Source organism: Typopeltis vanoorti, chromosome 4 (genome assembly GCF_054136105.1).
Source record: "Typopeltis vanoorti isolate ZY-2024b chromosome 4, IOZ_Tvanoo_1.0, whole genome shotgun sequence".
Lineage (NCBI taxonomy): Eukaryota > Metazoa > Arthropoda > Arachnida > Uropygi > Thelyphonidae > Typopeltis > Typopeltis vanoorti.
In genome coordinates, this window is record NC_143552.1 from 48,178,809 (window position 1) to 48,195,653 (window position 16,845).

Genomic DNA, 16,845 nt, shown 5'->3' on the forward strand with positions numbered 1-16,845 from the left:
GCTCGCCCACAGAACAAATGTACTGCAGGTTTACAATAATCTTTCATGAGTGGGAATCACATAAAAAAGGAATTTCATTTAAATTCCTAATGAACAAGGTTGGAACTTTTCAGCAGTCTAAGTGAATTTGCTACAATGACAGCTGAAATTAATATGAAAACAGAGACTGCAAAGTTGGTAGAGAGTAAGAAAAGAAAAGAATAAGGAACATTTGATGAAGGATAAGGACAAAAACAACAGCAATAAAGAGGTCAAGGGAATAAGGAAAGTGAATGTTACACTACACATCAACTGACCAGACTGGGATGGTTAATAAAGGTTGCACCCGGAACCCACCTAAAGGGTGATGTTATGCTTGTTCATTAAAATCAGAAGGATCAGAAATAAAAAAATAAGTCAGTGGCAGGACAAAAGTTACTGGCATAATTATAACTTAATTAATAAAGAAGGATGTGTTCACAGGGACAGAATGTGAAGGATATAATATATTAATAAAGATAAAGCAAAAGAGAAGGGAGAAGCATTGAGATGAATCTGGAATGAGGACAGTATAGCATCCCTTGTGCAATTCCATGCAAGATAAGGATCAACAAGGCAAAATACAAGGGAAGCACCCACAACAAAGTCATTAAAATATTAAAACAATAATGTAGGACATACAAGTGTATCATTTTCAAAAGTTTCCATCAGTTTCCTCAATTTTGAATTTATGTGGCATGGATGACAAAGTCACGTATACACTAGCTTTATCTCTTTTCCATCAATAAAAGGATGGCTTTTCAAAGCACTTCTGAGTGGTTCAAACAGTAAATGGTCTGGATCAACATCTGGAATGTATAAGATGCTGTAAAATCAAACAAGAATGTCTAAAGTTTTTCCAGTATTTACATGAAACTTCTGACTTTATTTCATCTCACCTCAGAAAAGCAAGAAGGACGAAGAAAAAAAAATTAAAATATGATGAATATTTATCTTTAATAATAATTCTACACATGAAAAGTTGTTCAACTAATGGTACACTTGTACTGTGGATTGATGGAAAGATGAAAAAAAAAAATTTGTGAACATATCTGATTTGAAGATTGTACTCTTTAATGAATGAATGGAGAGCAGTCTGTTTTGTGAGTCTGGAGATGAATTGTGAAGGAGCAGTGATTAGCTATTTCTTAACAGATTCAAAGGAGATTGGAAGAATCATTAATATTAATTCAAATTCTATAAAATTTCCAGAAAATATACACAGCACAAACTAAACATGAAAGAGAGTGGGAGCGAATTGATGAGAGATAGATTGTTGACTTTCTAACTTACTCATCAACATATGAATATTTTTTTTATTGAAATGTATAGGCTCAATAAGTGTAAGGTAGTTATTATTGGAGAAAACTGGCAATGCATAAAAATTAAACTATGTAGGAGTCAGAGGGTGTCAGAAAATAAAATAAAATAACTGGATAGGAGTTAAATGGATGAGTAGTATCATCAAGCAGAAGTTGAATAAAAAAAAAAGTGCAGAGATTACAAAAAAATATAAGCACATTCATAAGCAGTATAAAGACTAAGAGGAAATTAGATAAGCCACAAATCCTAGGATTCTTTGACTAGGTGTTAAGTGAAAAGAAGAGCAACTATAAAAACACAGCATCTTTAGTGAATATAAATAGTAGGACAGCAATAGCAAAAGAAATAGTTGAATTACACAGTGATCATTTGGTAAGATACAATACCTGAGCTGAAATAAATGGTGATTGATGTTACAGTAGGAACAAATATGAGAAAAACAAATATACTGAGGGTGTTATGATACTGCAGAATCTCAACATGAAAACACAACAGTTGGGGGGGGGTATCATTGGATTATCAGTGCATGGATTATACAAATTTATTTACAGAATAGGATACTCTCAACTAGGTTGCTTACTTTAGATCTCAGCAGTGAAAGGGACCCAAGTTATGTAAACAGGGCAAAACTGTTTTAGAATCTCCCTTGTACAATGGAACTAAGCAACCTAGTGTAATAATCTGAAATGATTGCTTATTCTCCAATAACTGGGCCTTCGAAATTCAGACAAAAATAATGTATTGATGGACATGAAAAGTGCTCTAAGCTATAATTTCCTTAAGATCTTAGCAATCTGCTTCAATAAACTATTAATGTATATGCTATTCTATCTCCTTGGGCATGTACAGAAAGAACATAGCAGTCTAGTCTTTGGATTTATAAATTTACTTCTTGTTATAACAAGGCATCTGAACTATAAACACTATAGGCTCAACAACAGGATTTTAACAATTCCATATTCTCAAGGTGATGTGCTGGTCATAGTGACCTGTGAAAGGGCTGACCTTTAGAGAAACTGAAAGTGGAAGAGTTTTATACAGCTTTTAAAAGAAATGTAGTTCCTCATCTAAGTTAGATGAGATGGTGTGCACGAACGTACACACACACACACACACACAGCCAACAATTTCTAGTTGGGGGGGGGGGACAGCAAGTCTTAAATGAGTTAGAGAAATATCGTAGAGAAAGATTAGTCAAACCACATACGATCAGGATTAACACACCATAGAGTGTATAGCAGTCAGAGAATTTTCTGAAATAATGTGGTTGTTACATTACACTCAAGTAATCACAAATTGGGTAAGATTATTCAAAGAAGGTTCAGATGTCATTTCAAACTATCCTAATACGTGCAGTGACAGTAAGTGGCTTCTCAAAGTGTGAGAAATTGCTATTCTTAAACGTGTAAAATGATTTATCTATATCAAACATCCATAAATAATTATGTTTGATATAGATCCTTCATTACAAATCCATGCAGCACTTTTCTTGGAACAGATTATACATGCATTTCTTGCTAGTTAAATTTTTATGCTGAAGATGAATGGGTATGGCTCTCACGCCATGAGAAAGTGCTGATACATACATCCTAACTTCCAATAATAGAAACAGTATAATTGTTCATTCAATGGCCATTACATCTTGACACTAAAACATTTGCTTGAATAATCTAGTTCAACATGTTTATTTTTAGTTCAAATGTTCATTTGAGAAAACTGTTCAAAAGAATTAGACAAGTTATTATGAAATTATTTTCACTGATTAAAACTACAATATGTATTATTATAGATTCAGAGGCCTGAAATCTTCTAAACTCAAATAAAATTTGGTTATGTTCACTTAATAAATCCCATGAAAATTTAATTACTATTTTTTTTTTGTACAAAAATAAAAATTTACCTGTAGAGCAATTAACGTACGAGGAACTAATTCCCTATGCTGACGAGTTGCAAAATGCCACGACTTTATCCGCATCAGGTCATCAAATGTGAACTCCAAAATGAGCCTACCTTCTGTGCAAACCTGCTCAATTAAGAACAATCTATCATGCATCACTTTTTTTTTTTTTTCAAACAGTTTCTAATCTATCAAGTGCATATCACAAACTGAAAGAGAATTGGATGTTTCAAATATTTCAAAAATTTTTGAGCCTCAATTTTGTGTTTCATATATTTGGTTTTATGATGTATTAAAGATTTTTGTTCAGGGTTTTAATATTTCCCTACTCAAATGATACAAGTAGTTTTTTTTTCAATTTTTATCCCCCCCCCTTTTCAATAGACCACTTGAAGAAAGAGCATCGGAAGTTAGATTCGTGTTACCTACTACAGGAACTTTAACATTTTCTAAGCCTTTTTTTGACCGATTCCCACGTTAGTCAATCTCTGGCATGGGCAAGTGGTTTTTTTCCCCCCCTGAAACTCAAGAAAATCGATCATACAATTCACACTATTTCAAACAGTAAACATACTGTTAGGATTAGAGACCACGAGATGGCAGCAATTGTCAACTACTTCTCTTCAGCAGATGGCATGTATAATTAGTGATAGTCTTGGGCCAACTATCTCTGATTGGCTACCAGTGGAGACTGAACTGTCCTTCAGTCTCCAAACGTTACATAGGGCCAAAATGGTTTCGTCTATTACCTACAGTGGATTAAAAGGCGTTAGCTGATTTTTTTCACTCTTTTTTTTCTTCAATACACACATATATAACCTCTTCCCTCTCTTAATGAAGTGGTAAGGCTTCAGAGGAATTCACTGAAGTTTTCCCATGATGCTAGACGTTCATGTCTGCATCAGACAGAATGTATGCCATTATCATTTTTTCACAGGACTTTCAATGATTTTGCTAATTAATCCTGAATGTTACTTAGAGATATTGCATAATGAATGATAATACAGCTGCATCTTTTCTAACCTATAAGTCAGATCTGAGTGTTCTCTTAATTATTATTATTACTATTATTATCCTTAGATCTCGTGGAGTCAAAGACTCATGTAGGAGGTCCTTTTGTCATACAGAAAACTCATCATACTTTGCCTTAAACACATTCAAATTCTCTGCAGACACTACACTCTCAGGCAATGCATTTCAATCATTCACAACTCTTCATGCAAAAATCCTGTCTCTTACTCACTTGCTCACATATACAGCTTCCAGGGATGATCTCTTGTTCTTCCTCAATCTACCCCCATTTGATGAAAAACCTCTTCAACGTTAATTGTATAGCAACCCTTACAAACTTGGACATTTCTCATATAACCCCTCTACCTCCTATCCACAAAACTCTGTAAACTGCAAAACTTTTCTCAATATTCAACATTCCGGAGATCAGAAACCACCTTAGTCAATTGTCTCTGGATCCTTCCCAACATTTCTTTGTTGTTTTGAAAACCAAGTGACTAAATTTGTACACAGTAGTTCATATGTGGCCTAATCAAGGTCTTATACAATGAAACCAGAATCTCCTTACTTCTACAAGTCAATGTCCTCTGCATCATTCCCAGAATTCATTGTGTTGTCCTCTAAATTTTAAAGCCTTATCCACTATTACCCCAAGATCTTGCATTTCCTCCAACTGAAACAATATATCCCCCACCAAGCGTAAATTCTATATCCCATCTTTGTTTTCCAAATTTCAAACCCTTACAATTCACAACAATGAACTGGAACCCCCACTCTGGTGTATATTAACCCAGTATATTCAAGTCTTCTTGTAAGGCCAGAACATCTCCTCTACTCCTCATAGTACGTCCCAACTTTGCATCATCTGCAAACAACTGAATATCTCCATCCAAATCCTCCCCAATATAATTAACACACAATTTAAACAATGGCTCTAAAACAGACTTCTGAGGCACGCCACTAAAGACGTTCTTCTTCTGGAATATTTCTCCCACATAGATTACTTGCTGATACCTATCAGATAGCCAATCACCAATCTAATGCACTAGTCTAATATCCGACCCCATCCGCTCTAGTTTGACTATCAACTTATCACGTGGTAATCTATCAAAAGCTTTTGCAAAATCTAAGTATACTACTGTGTATTCATCTCCTTCGTCCAATGAAGCTGTCACCTTATTGTAAGTAAACAGATTACTAAAACATGATCTCCCTTTAGCAAATCATGCTGTCCATCAAATCCAGAATTGTCAACCCAATTCTGGACTTTAGTTCTCGCCAGCCTCTCTAACACTTTAACCACAACAACTGACACACAGATAGGCCTATAATTTGATACTTGAGTTCTGTCATCTCCTGTGAAGTAGCACAATCTTGCCCTCCTTCCACTCCTTTGGAAATCGACCTAATGTAAGATTTCATTTTAGAGAAATTATGGACTCTACAACCGTGTTATAAATAATAATTTTTAATTTCCTGCCGTTTTGACCTTCATATTAAAGTTATCGTCTGGAGTACACACACAAACTAAATTATATTTCACACAGTATGCTAAAGAGATAATGATTTGATCAACAGTTATTCTACTGGCCTGACCTCCAGTGAAATCAAATAAAATTGCAATAAAGAAATGAAATAAAATAACTACATCAAAGCTATATTCTATTACAGCATCAGAGAAACATTTTTTTATATAGTTTTATTACAGTAAAAATGATGCCCTAATTTAACATGACAATTGTTATATTAGAAATAAGATCCTGGATTATCTATGGTCCTATTTATAATTAACTCTTATGGAGAAAGGTTAAGTGGGTAGAATATGTGCCTTCCATATTCTTGGGATTTTTAGACCTTCATTATTGTTAAGATTAGGATGGTTGATAAGAATCTCACAGACCTCCTTAAATTTACATTCATACCATGTTTTGGTGTGATGTAAACAACAGGTGCTTTTCCAGTCAATTCTATGTAAAGTATTCAGAGCATGATCAGAAAGGCTAGCTTGACCATAGTTATTATATCTAATGTGTCATTTATGTTCCTTTCTTCTGATAGGAACTGTGCATCCTGTTTCCCCTATACAGGGCAAATTACAAGTGCAATGAATACTGTATATTCCATGTATACGGTAATTCCAGGGTGGGCCATCCCACCCTGGAATTACACGGGGGGGGTCCTTGGATGAGCTGAGTAAGTTCTTTAATTTTGGAGGAGATTTAAAGGTGTCTTCAACAGCTTATTATTATTCACATCACATATACAAGGTATACATATTATACTATTCAACTTGTATAATTCAATATACAATATTTCACAATACAATTCAATGTACAGTACAATATTATAGAATAAAATTCAAGTATTACTATCATATTCTGTTGGTATTAACACTTATTTTGGCTATTATTTTATTATAGTTAATAAAAAAGTTCTCTCATATATGCAAGTAGAGTATAATATAATTTGAATAGTTTCATAGTTTATGATAAGTTACTGGTTTTAGAATAATGTAAGTTAGTTAATGTATTTATGTGTAACCAAGGGTCGTAGCCATACTAGAAAAGTAATTAGCTCAAAACAGTCACTGAGATCCAGGGACTGCATCTATGAGGGCTACCTTACGAGTTAGAATGATGTACATGTTAATATATTAATACCTAATTGAATGAACCAATTTGTAAATCAATACCTTAATTGGTTATGATATATGAGTTATAATGCTCTCTTATACTATATGTTTAAAGTAATTGTCAATGTTGTTTAATCCCATGAGGTAGTCTCTCAATCTTTTTCTGAATGCATATTCTGAGGTTATAGATTTAATTTCATTTGGAAGTTTATTATAGCTGCTTGTCGCTACGTACTCGAAGGATTTATGGAAAATTTCTTTGTTAGCCTTGGGTACTACCAGCATGTTTCGACTGCAGCGCAATCCATAGTCTACATTACATACCAAGAAACTTTCAGTGTTTCTTTTTACATATAACAGACAACCAGAGAGATATAGTTTCTGAAGTAGTAGAATATTATGAACGATATACATATCATTGGTTTAATGTGCGAAGTCGGTAGTAGTTATGGCTCTAATTATTCGGTTTTGTATTCTTATTAATGGAAGCAAATTGTTATAATAGTCTCTGCCCCAACAGGTAATGCCATGCTGTAGTGAGGAATTTACCCAGGAATAGTATAAACATCTTAAGAATGCAGTATTTACAAATTTTTTAACATAATATATTCTGTTAATTGAACCTGAACTTATTTGTTAAGAAAGTGGTGTGGGAGTTCCACTTCAACTTGCTATCGATATGGAGGCCCAAGTACCTGAAGGATTTTGTTTTTTTGATTAAGCTACATTTACAATTTAGAATGTCACTACATTTCCTTTCATGCCATTTTATAGTTATACTGTGGTCTAATTTGTCTGTTAATGTAAAGTACATATATCTCATTTTATCAGTATTAATGTTAAGTCCATTGTTGCTAAACTATATATACTTAGTTTTAACATATCACTATTAATCCGATATTTTAGATCTTCAAGGGTTGTTTCAGTGTATGCTAATGCCGTATCGTCAGCAAAGGATATCATTTTGCCAAAAAGTTTGTATTTACATAGATCATTAACATATATTATAAATATGATGAATATTAGTACCGACCCTTGCGGAACTTGATATTTTATTATGTTTATTGCGCTTATAAATGTATCTGATTACTAAATAACTTAAGGAATTCACAATGTACTGGAATATAAATTAAAATAAAAGTAGATTTTAGTTATATTAAACTAAAGTTTTTATTCAAACACGGTAGTTGTCTCCATAATTTTCAAAGCATTCGGATCACCGTGTAAGCCGAAAAGAAATTAAAATAAACTTTAATATATACTTCCGACATTTCGGCAACATCATGTTGCCATCTTCATGAGAACATAAGATTAAGACATGTGCATGCAGGACTAAAAACAGAAATGAGGTCGAAGCGAGGAAACTACTGTTTTTCCTAAAGTCCCGATGGTGTCCCCTAGCTGGCTATATTAGGTATTCTTGGCTGTTGGGCTGAAGTCCTCAAGATGTACGTCTCCCAAATTTGGGGCAGTCTCGTGCATCCAAATTTGTTGAGGTTTAGCATGTTTCTTATGGCTGAGGCTGATTCTATGAATAGTCTTTCAAATTTATACTTGTTACAGTGTATTATTGTTGCTTTCTTCTACCGTATTCTGTGGCATGTATCAAGAGCATGGTCTGCAAGCCCAGAGTGGCTGTACTGGTGAAACCGGATGTAGTCCTTGTGTTCCGAAATTCTGATGTTCGCTGTCCTGCCTGTTTGGCCAAAGTAGGACAGCTTACAACTGCAAGGGACCTGGTATACACCAAGTAGGTCTAGGGGAAGTGGTTGGTCTTTAGTGGAGCAGATAAGATGCCAATTTTCTATATGGTCTGTAACAAGAGGTCAGGTCATGTTTATTCAGGATTTTGGTAAATTTTTCCGAGGTGTCCCGGATGTAGGGAATGGTGATGGATTTAAAGTAATCTTTTTTGTGAAGGGGGAAGTGGCCATGGTTTACTGGTTTTAGTATTTTTTGGGGATTGTAGCCATTGGCTGAGAAAGTGTTAAGGATGTGATTTAGTTCAGTGGTTAGGACATTGTCATTTGAACAGATTAGTTTAGCCTATAGTGTCTTAATAACTTCATATTGTTGTGAGGGCGGGGGAAATTGTTGGTGAATGTACCTGCCTGAATGGGTGGGTTTTCTATAAACTGAGAAAACCAAGGTTCCGTCAGGCTGTGGAGGTGACTAGTGTGTCTAGGAAAGGGAGACTGTTGTTTTCCTCTTTTTCCAGGGTGAATTTGATTCTGGGGGTGTTGGTTGTTAAAGTGCGTTAAGAAGGAAAGGAGGATATCAGAGCCATGTGGCCAAATAGCAAACACATCATCAACGTAGCGAAGCCATATGGTAGGTTTTTGTGGGACAGAGTTTAAGGCTTTCTCTTCAAAAGTCTCCATAAAGAAGTTGGCCAAGGGTGGGGAGAGTGATGAACCCATGGCTGTCCCCTCTATCTGTTTGTAGAATTTTTCCTGCCAAACGAAATAGCCAGAGTTTATTGTGAACTGAAATAGGGCTGAGATATCGGGAGGAAATTTGGCTTGGATGAGCTCTAAGGTTTCCTTGAATGGGACATTTGTGAATAAGGAGGAAACATCAAAACTGATCATTATGTCAGTATGTTGGAGTGGAAGGTTTTCTACACTGGCTTTGAGGTGGGCCAAGTTTTTTGTGTGTGTGATGGTGTGTTGCCAGTATAGTGTGCGAGCGCTTTGGCTAGTTTGTAAGTGAGGGAATCAATGCCATCCACTATGGGACGTAATGGCACATTTTGTTTATGTATTTTTGGGAGCCCATATACGGGGGGGGGCTACCGTTAAAAGGTTTTAATTTGTTAGTAACTTCCACAGGCCAAGAAGTGATCTTCTTAAGGAGCATATGGAGTTTTCTAATTTGTGAGTTGGTGGGATTGTATTCAATGGGGAGGTAAGTAGCCCAATCTAATAATAAAGCATTAAGCTTACCTGTGTAGTCAGGTATGGTTGAGCACCACGGTGGTGTTCCCCTTAACTGCTTTGGTGATTACTATTTCTTTGTCTTTCTTCATTTCCTGTAGAGCCTTATATTCACTATTGGATATGTTGGTTTTTGGTGGTCTTGCTTTGGTGAGAACACAGGCTACATCCAGTCTAATATTGATGGCGATGTGGTTTGGAAGGTGGCGGATACTGCATTCAATCTGGATCATAATTTCTTCGGCAGGTCTTTTTCTACGAGCAATGGCGAAATTGTAGCCACGTGCAAGAGCGTTGTGTGCTTCAGACTTCAAAATAATGGAAGAAAGGTTGACTACTGTGTTGAGTGGTAGTTTTGGTTCGGAGGTAGAGTTCTTTTTTAAATTATCAAATTTCTTGATATGTTGACTTGATATATGCAACCAACATATAAGCCTTTCTATGAGAATTTAAATGTATCATAACTGGTATATTGTTTTCTATTATTCAGATAGGATCTGAACCAGTCATTAGTAATTACTCTAATGCTGTATTTGGACATTTTCAGTAGCAATAGATCATGATGAACACAGTCAAATGCCTTAGATATATCAAGAAAAATGTCTGCTGTGTGCATTCCTTCATTTATTCCACTATAGACGTTTTATGAAACTCCAATAGCGCTTTTTCAGTATTGCATCTGGATCTAAACCCATATTGATTAGTTGCATAAAAGGATATTGTATTTAAATAGCTATTTAAGCATTTTTTATCAGGATTTCAATAACCTTTGAGATTGTGGATAGTATAGATATTGGTCTGTAATTTTTTATTTCATTTCTGTTTCCTCCTTTAAATAGTGGTACAACTGAAGCAGTCTTTAAGTGTTCTATAAATTTACCATGTTCAAAGGATTTATTAATGATATTTGTGAAGAAATGTAATTTATGTTTAATGATAATGTTTAGGTTAACATTTATGTTGTCACATCTCACTTTTTTCTCTTTCTTTAATCCGATTACTACACTCTTTACTTCATCTTCATTTACTGCATGTAGATACATGGAATTCTTAATCCACGGAAGGTGACTCACATACTTTGCCCTTTCTGGGTCGAAAACACAACTGCCATAGTTGGTAAAGTGGTTGTTTATTTTGTTAAGTATATCAGTGATGTCATTGCCCTCTGGGAATTCTCGCATTTTCTGCTTTGTGTTATTACCTATTATCGTATTAACCAACCTCTATTCTTTACTTTTATCATTATAACAAGGAAGAAATTTCGATAGCAGATTATGTTCTTTTGCCTGTTTTATTTTTTCCTTTAGATGTTTAGCGAAATTTTTATAGTCGTGTTCAAAATTTAAATTGTGTGGATTTTTTCTATGCTTATAGTAGAGCTTCTCTTTTGTCCTTATATTTTTTAGTTTATTTGTTATCCAGTGTGTGTGTGAACATCCTTTTTTTGTAGTAACTGTTTTATGATATTGCGATTTACTGTTTGCATATTTAATCATTTTGATAAATTCATCATATAACTGATTTGTGTCTAATAAGTCGGTTTGGCAGTTGATAATGTTTTATGTAGCTCTCAAATTTATTATAATTGGTGCCAATTTCAAATTTTTTATGACTACCTGTGCAGCTCATGTCAACGCTATTACATATGGATAGTTTCAAAAATATTGAATGGTGATCTGTTATTTTACTAATGTAGATTGCAGTGGATAACTCATATGTCATTCTGTTTCTTATGAATATGTGATCAATGCAACTTGTCGAGTTGCCATTGATGCAAGCAAGAAACCCATGAGTAGATAATATATTTTTATATTCTTCAGTTTTATTATCACTCTTATAAAGGTCCAAATTTATATCTCCCACTAGTATGACATTGTCATGTTTTTAAGGTTTTTAAGACATTATTTAGCTCTGATAGAAAGATATCTACTGGGCCATCGCATGCACAGTATATAGCAAATATACTGCCTTCTTTGTTTGAGTTTGTTGAGATCGTCTGGTGTTTTTATCCATATCACTTTAGTGCTGTCATTCTTTCTCATGAATAGCTTATCATCTCTTACCCATACATATTTGACTGTACCACTTGCTCTCTTTTGTTTTGCTTCATAAAGAAGTTGCTTATTAAGTTTAGTCAAGTGTTAATTTATGTAGACAGACACTGGTTTTAACTGTTCATCAATTTGTTGAGCTGCAATCTCGAATTTTCTTGCCTCCGTCATCCATTTATTTTTAGTATTCTTGCTTTCTAGCTGAATAATAACTGGCTTGATGTCAGTTTTTCTGTTGGTGGGTACTCTGTGGACGTGCATGATATCTTCTCTTTTTACTCCAAGTAGATTCACCAGTTTTCAGTTATGGTATGCAAATTTTCATTCTGAGCTTCTAGTAGACCATTTAATTCGATATTGTTCATCCTGCAGCACTGTTGAATTTCATTAACTTTCCATTTCAGATCGTTCATTTCAGTTTTTAGTATCTTATTTTCATTTGTTAGTTCTGTGTTTTTAGTGCAGAGATCCATAATTAGCTTTTCATTGCATTCGGCGTTGTTCTTAAGATCTTGAATGCATGCAAAACTATACTCCAGCGATGCCTTCAAATCATTTTCAGCTTTAAATAGAGTTTTCATTTCCATTCTTATCTTATCATCTTTAATTTCTACTTTGATGGCATTTAGGTCTTCTAAGATCTGTTCCCTGAAGTTTCTTAAGAAAACCCTAACGTCAGCTTCTCCGTCATCTTTGTTTACTGCCTTTGTTAAATCTAAACCGTAGTTGTTTCTATTTAGTTTAGTTAGAGATTTAAGGCCATTTCTGGGAGAAGTATTAATACAAATTTGACATTTCCATTTTAATTTCTTCTCCTTAGACATTTTACAAAATTTAGATTCCGATACTCCTATACATACAGGATGATAATATTCGTGGCATTCCAAAGAACATTGAAGTGCTTCATTTTCATCTATCTTACCTTTACAGCTTTTTTAGGCTATGGACATATCTCGGCTGTTGACCTTGAAAGAGGATTAATAGGTAACGTCAAGGTGATAATGGCAATTGACTCAGCACGTGGCTTGAATTTTTTGAAGAACTAGTTTACAGGAACCACTGAATCGATTTCAATAATTAATAACTGTACTTTTACACATTACTGAGACGATTCATTTTAGCACATTTTAAAGGTGATTATATCAATGCAATTACTTACATTAAAATATAAGACAGGAGCAAATTTAGCGACAAATGTTCACTCAGCGCCCTCTAGGTTGTATTTCTGTAGTATTCTGTTTATTTTATCTGATATCCCTTTAATATATGGATGGTTACAGTTTTATTGCAGTCTATTTTATTTTTGTTTTTAAGTGAGGTCTTACAGAATTTTGTTGATAATATTTTGGCTGTAACCATTTTTTTAGGAAGGTATTGTTGATAACTTTTAATTCATTTTTAAACGCTTGTTCATTGGAACAAATCTTCAAAGCCCTGTTTATTAGTGTATTAATTACACCTAGTTTTTGTGTCGGTGGTGGTACGAGTTTGTGTATATATTGGCCAGTATGTGTCAGTTTCTGGTAAACAATGAAGGAAAGACTACCAGAAGGAAGACGTGTGACAAGTGTATCTAGAAATGGAAGTGTGTTCTGCTTTTCAATCTCAATTGAATTGCATGCATTTTTGTTGTTTGTCTGGTGGCCATGGGATCAGATACCAAAAACATCGTTAACGAATAAGCCAGACTTTGGGTTTTAAAGGAGAGGAATCTATAGCATGCCGCTCAAAATATTCCACATAAAAGTTAGCAATGGGGTGGAGGGGGGGGGGATAATGGTGAGCCCATGGCTGTGCCTTCTTTCTGTAGGTAGAAAGTGTTTTGCCACACAAAATAGCTAGAACGTAGTACATATGCAAAGAGCGCTGTGATATCGGGAGGAAATTTGGCTTGTAATAGAAGGATTGTGTCATTTGTGAAGAGGGCAGAGACATCAAACTGACTAATAAATCACCTTTTTTTCAGTATGATGTCTTAGATTTTGTTTACAAAGTATTGTGTTTTTTTTTTAAATTGGAGCTGTCTATACCCTCGACTATTGGCTGGAGTGGTGCATTTTGTTTGTGAACTTTTGGTAGACCGTAAATTCTTGGGAAATGAGCGTAGTAGAGAAATAATTTTTTAACTGTATCTTTGGACCGTGTAGTAATTAATTTAAGTAGCTTCTCCATTTTCTTTTTTATTTGATTGATTGGTTTATAAACAAGTTGATAGGTGCTGTTGTCCGAGACTATTAGATTCATTTTTTACAAACATGTAGTTCAATTTAGAATAACTGTGGCACTGCCTTTATCGGCTCCAGTAATTATGTCAGGATTTAATTTTAGTGATTTCACTGCTGTCAACTCAGATTTTGTTAGGTTGCTAGTTATTTAAATTTAAAATAACTAGCAACCTAAAACTTTAAATAATGTATAATTTAAATTTAAAATGTTAGAGATTTCCAAACATATTTTATTTGGTATGGTGGTTGGGATAAATCTTAAGCTTCTTTCAATATGGTAAATAAAATCAAGTTTGTTAATCGTTCTGGGTGCCATGCCAAAAGTTACCCTTTGCTGAGTAGCGAGAGTTCATTGTTGTTCAGGGCATGGTTAGATAGGTTGACTGCATGACTGTTCGCTCAAAGCAGTTGGTGGCTCCTGTTGTCCGTTGCTTCTGGGTGGTTGTTCTTATCACTGGCTTGCATTGGCTGTGTTTGTTCACTGCGGAGAAATTCAAATATGCCCATTGGTTTACTGAATGTTGATCTTTAAGTCGAAGAAATTTGGATATGAGTTTTGCTTTCTTTGTTTCAAGGATATGGTTAGCTGAGTTGTCCATAATCCTCTCAAGGATATCCCAAATATCTGGGTTCAAACAACTTGAAAGTATGGATTTTAAATTCCAGACCTGGTTTTGAGCAAAAGCCAAGTTTTTTCGAGTAGCCTGGATCTGTTCTCTGAGCAACGCCTTCTCCATATGGTGGTATATTCGTAGTGCCTTTGTCGAGGTGAATTTTCTGTTCAGTTTGAAAAACTCATATCTGCCAGTTATTCTTATGCCATTTTCTCCAATCAATATCATCATTCCCTAATCTTTTTTTTTTTGCTGGCTACATGTCGAAAGAACTCCCTTGGATTATTTGGCTTCATTAGTTAACTCTGCTGTGCATACTGCACTTTTGCTGCCCTTACCAACCAAGTCCCCCCCCCTCTTTTACCTGTTCTTTGTAATCCTCATGGAACTGATTATTACTATGTTGCCTCCATAATGCCTTTTTTTTTTCCTTTGTATTGCATATTTAATCTTTTCATTTATTCATCCATTTAGCACCTACCTACCTTATTTAACTTTCTGTACCAGATTTGACACCTCATTTATAATAACATCCACTGAAGAGATGATCATATCCAATAACCCCCCCCCCCAATCCTCGTGTGCCCTCTATTACATACTGCCTGTGGTAATTGTTCCTCAAAAACTTGAGTAACTCATTTTCTTTACTTCCGGGTGCTACCTCATCATTCCAGTCTATGTTGTGATAATTAAAATCACCTGTAATGATCACATTTTTCTTATTTGCTTGGCTAATTTGATGATATATTTCATGGTCACTACCATCCACATTACCAGGTCTATAGCATCACCCAACTAAGTATTTCATTCTATTTACCTCTATCTCACACCATACAAATTATTTCCATATTTACTGTATATTCTATAAATTGAAATTGTACTGTACATATTGGTGGATTAACATATTTGTGTTATATACAAATTTTAATCTAGCAACATGTATCATTCAATAACATACAATAAATGGAATGGGTGAACACCAAATAAATATTAATGTTTGTTACTAATTGCAATGTCAAAAAATGTGAGTGACTGACATGCACCACAAACTCAGTATGTCAACATCCATTTATAGTCCTTTTTATTAAAATGCAACTGGCAGTTCATCACAACAGCTTTCTTCTCGAAGCAGAAGGCACTTCTAATTAGTAAAATCAAAGAAAGGCAAATTGTTAACCTGAGACAAGGCAAGATGCATGCTATTCTGTTTATGTTGTTTCTATTCCCCCCTCCCCAAGGGAAGTCTGGTATTACTTCAAACTTTATAATGAAGAGAAAATAAAAAATTCAGAATTGTTCTCAAATTAGAAATTATTTTCATAATCAGTGTTATTTCTTAAGGCAACAACAATGAAGGAATGATGATGAAATCAATCATTTTCAGGACAACTGGCATGTTAAATGTATATAGAATATGATACATAAAGGAAAATTTCTCTCTTCTAATCAGATGAAAAATAATTTTTGTTCAGTAATTAGGTTATTTTAGTCTGAAATTAGAAGTTCTTTCTTTTAACCTAACTTGAAGATATTCTCCTAGTATGAGGGAGAGATATGTTCAAATTATACTCTGTACTATATTTAGTATGCCAAAAATATTATGATTTTACCATTATCTATTCACTGTTACTGCCATTAGAATTCCAAAGTTAAATATGAAACATTTTCCTAACTTGAACACTTCTGAATTTCTTAATTTCCCTATTTCTTGTTTCTTTTCATTATATAAAGTTTGAAATAGTAAATACCACTGCATGCAGTGCTAAAGATACCAAACTTTCTTTCAAAAAAGGTTGGAAGAAGCAACATAAACAAAATATCATCAGCCCAGCTGAAGTAATTAATTACATGTTCACTGTTAACCACAGTACCGGCCAAGACGTCTATAGACGCGTCAAGGTTATCATGGATGCAAAGTGCATATTAAAATTGTAATACCATTGATATTACATTGAAATATATGATGGATACGAAGTGTATGAGGATGCATATTTGATCCATAGTAGCAAACTGGCATGACTAAACACCCCCCCCCCCCTCCAAATCTATTAAAAAACATGCAACAGCTATTTAATACTCCTACACAATTCAACCCCAACTCAGAGAAAAAATTTTCTTCTTCTTTAATCAAATCATTC

General features: G+C 34.4%; 1 protein-coding gene across 6 annotated transcripts in view; it reads right to left on the minus strand.

Moving 5' to 3' along the window:
- LOC150107285 (LIM domain-binding protein 2-like) overlaps nucleotides 1-16,845 on the minus strand; it is a 412,695-nt gene that overhangs the window by 102,465 nt on the left and 293,385 nt on the right. For 4 of the 6 annotated variants that reach the window (XM_090391780.1, XM_090391782.1, XM_090391778.1 and 1 more), the window contains one exon: nucleotides 3,242-3,367. In XM_090391780.1, the coding sequence (XP_090247906.1) occupies nucleotides 3,242-3,367 (126 nt within the window). The remainder of the gene's footprint in view (nucleotides 1-3,241; nucleotides 3,368-16,845) is intronic. The other 2 variants (XM_090391781.1, XM_090391779.1) reach the window with 1 other exon arrangement.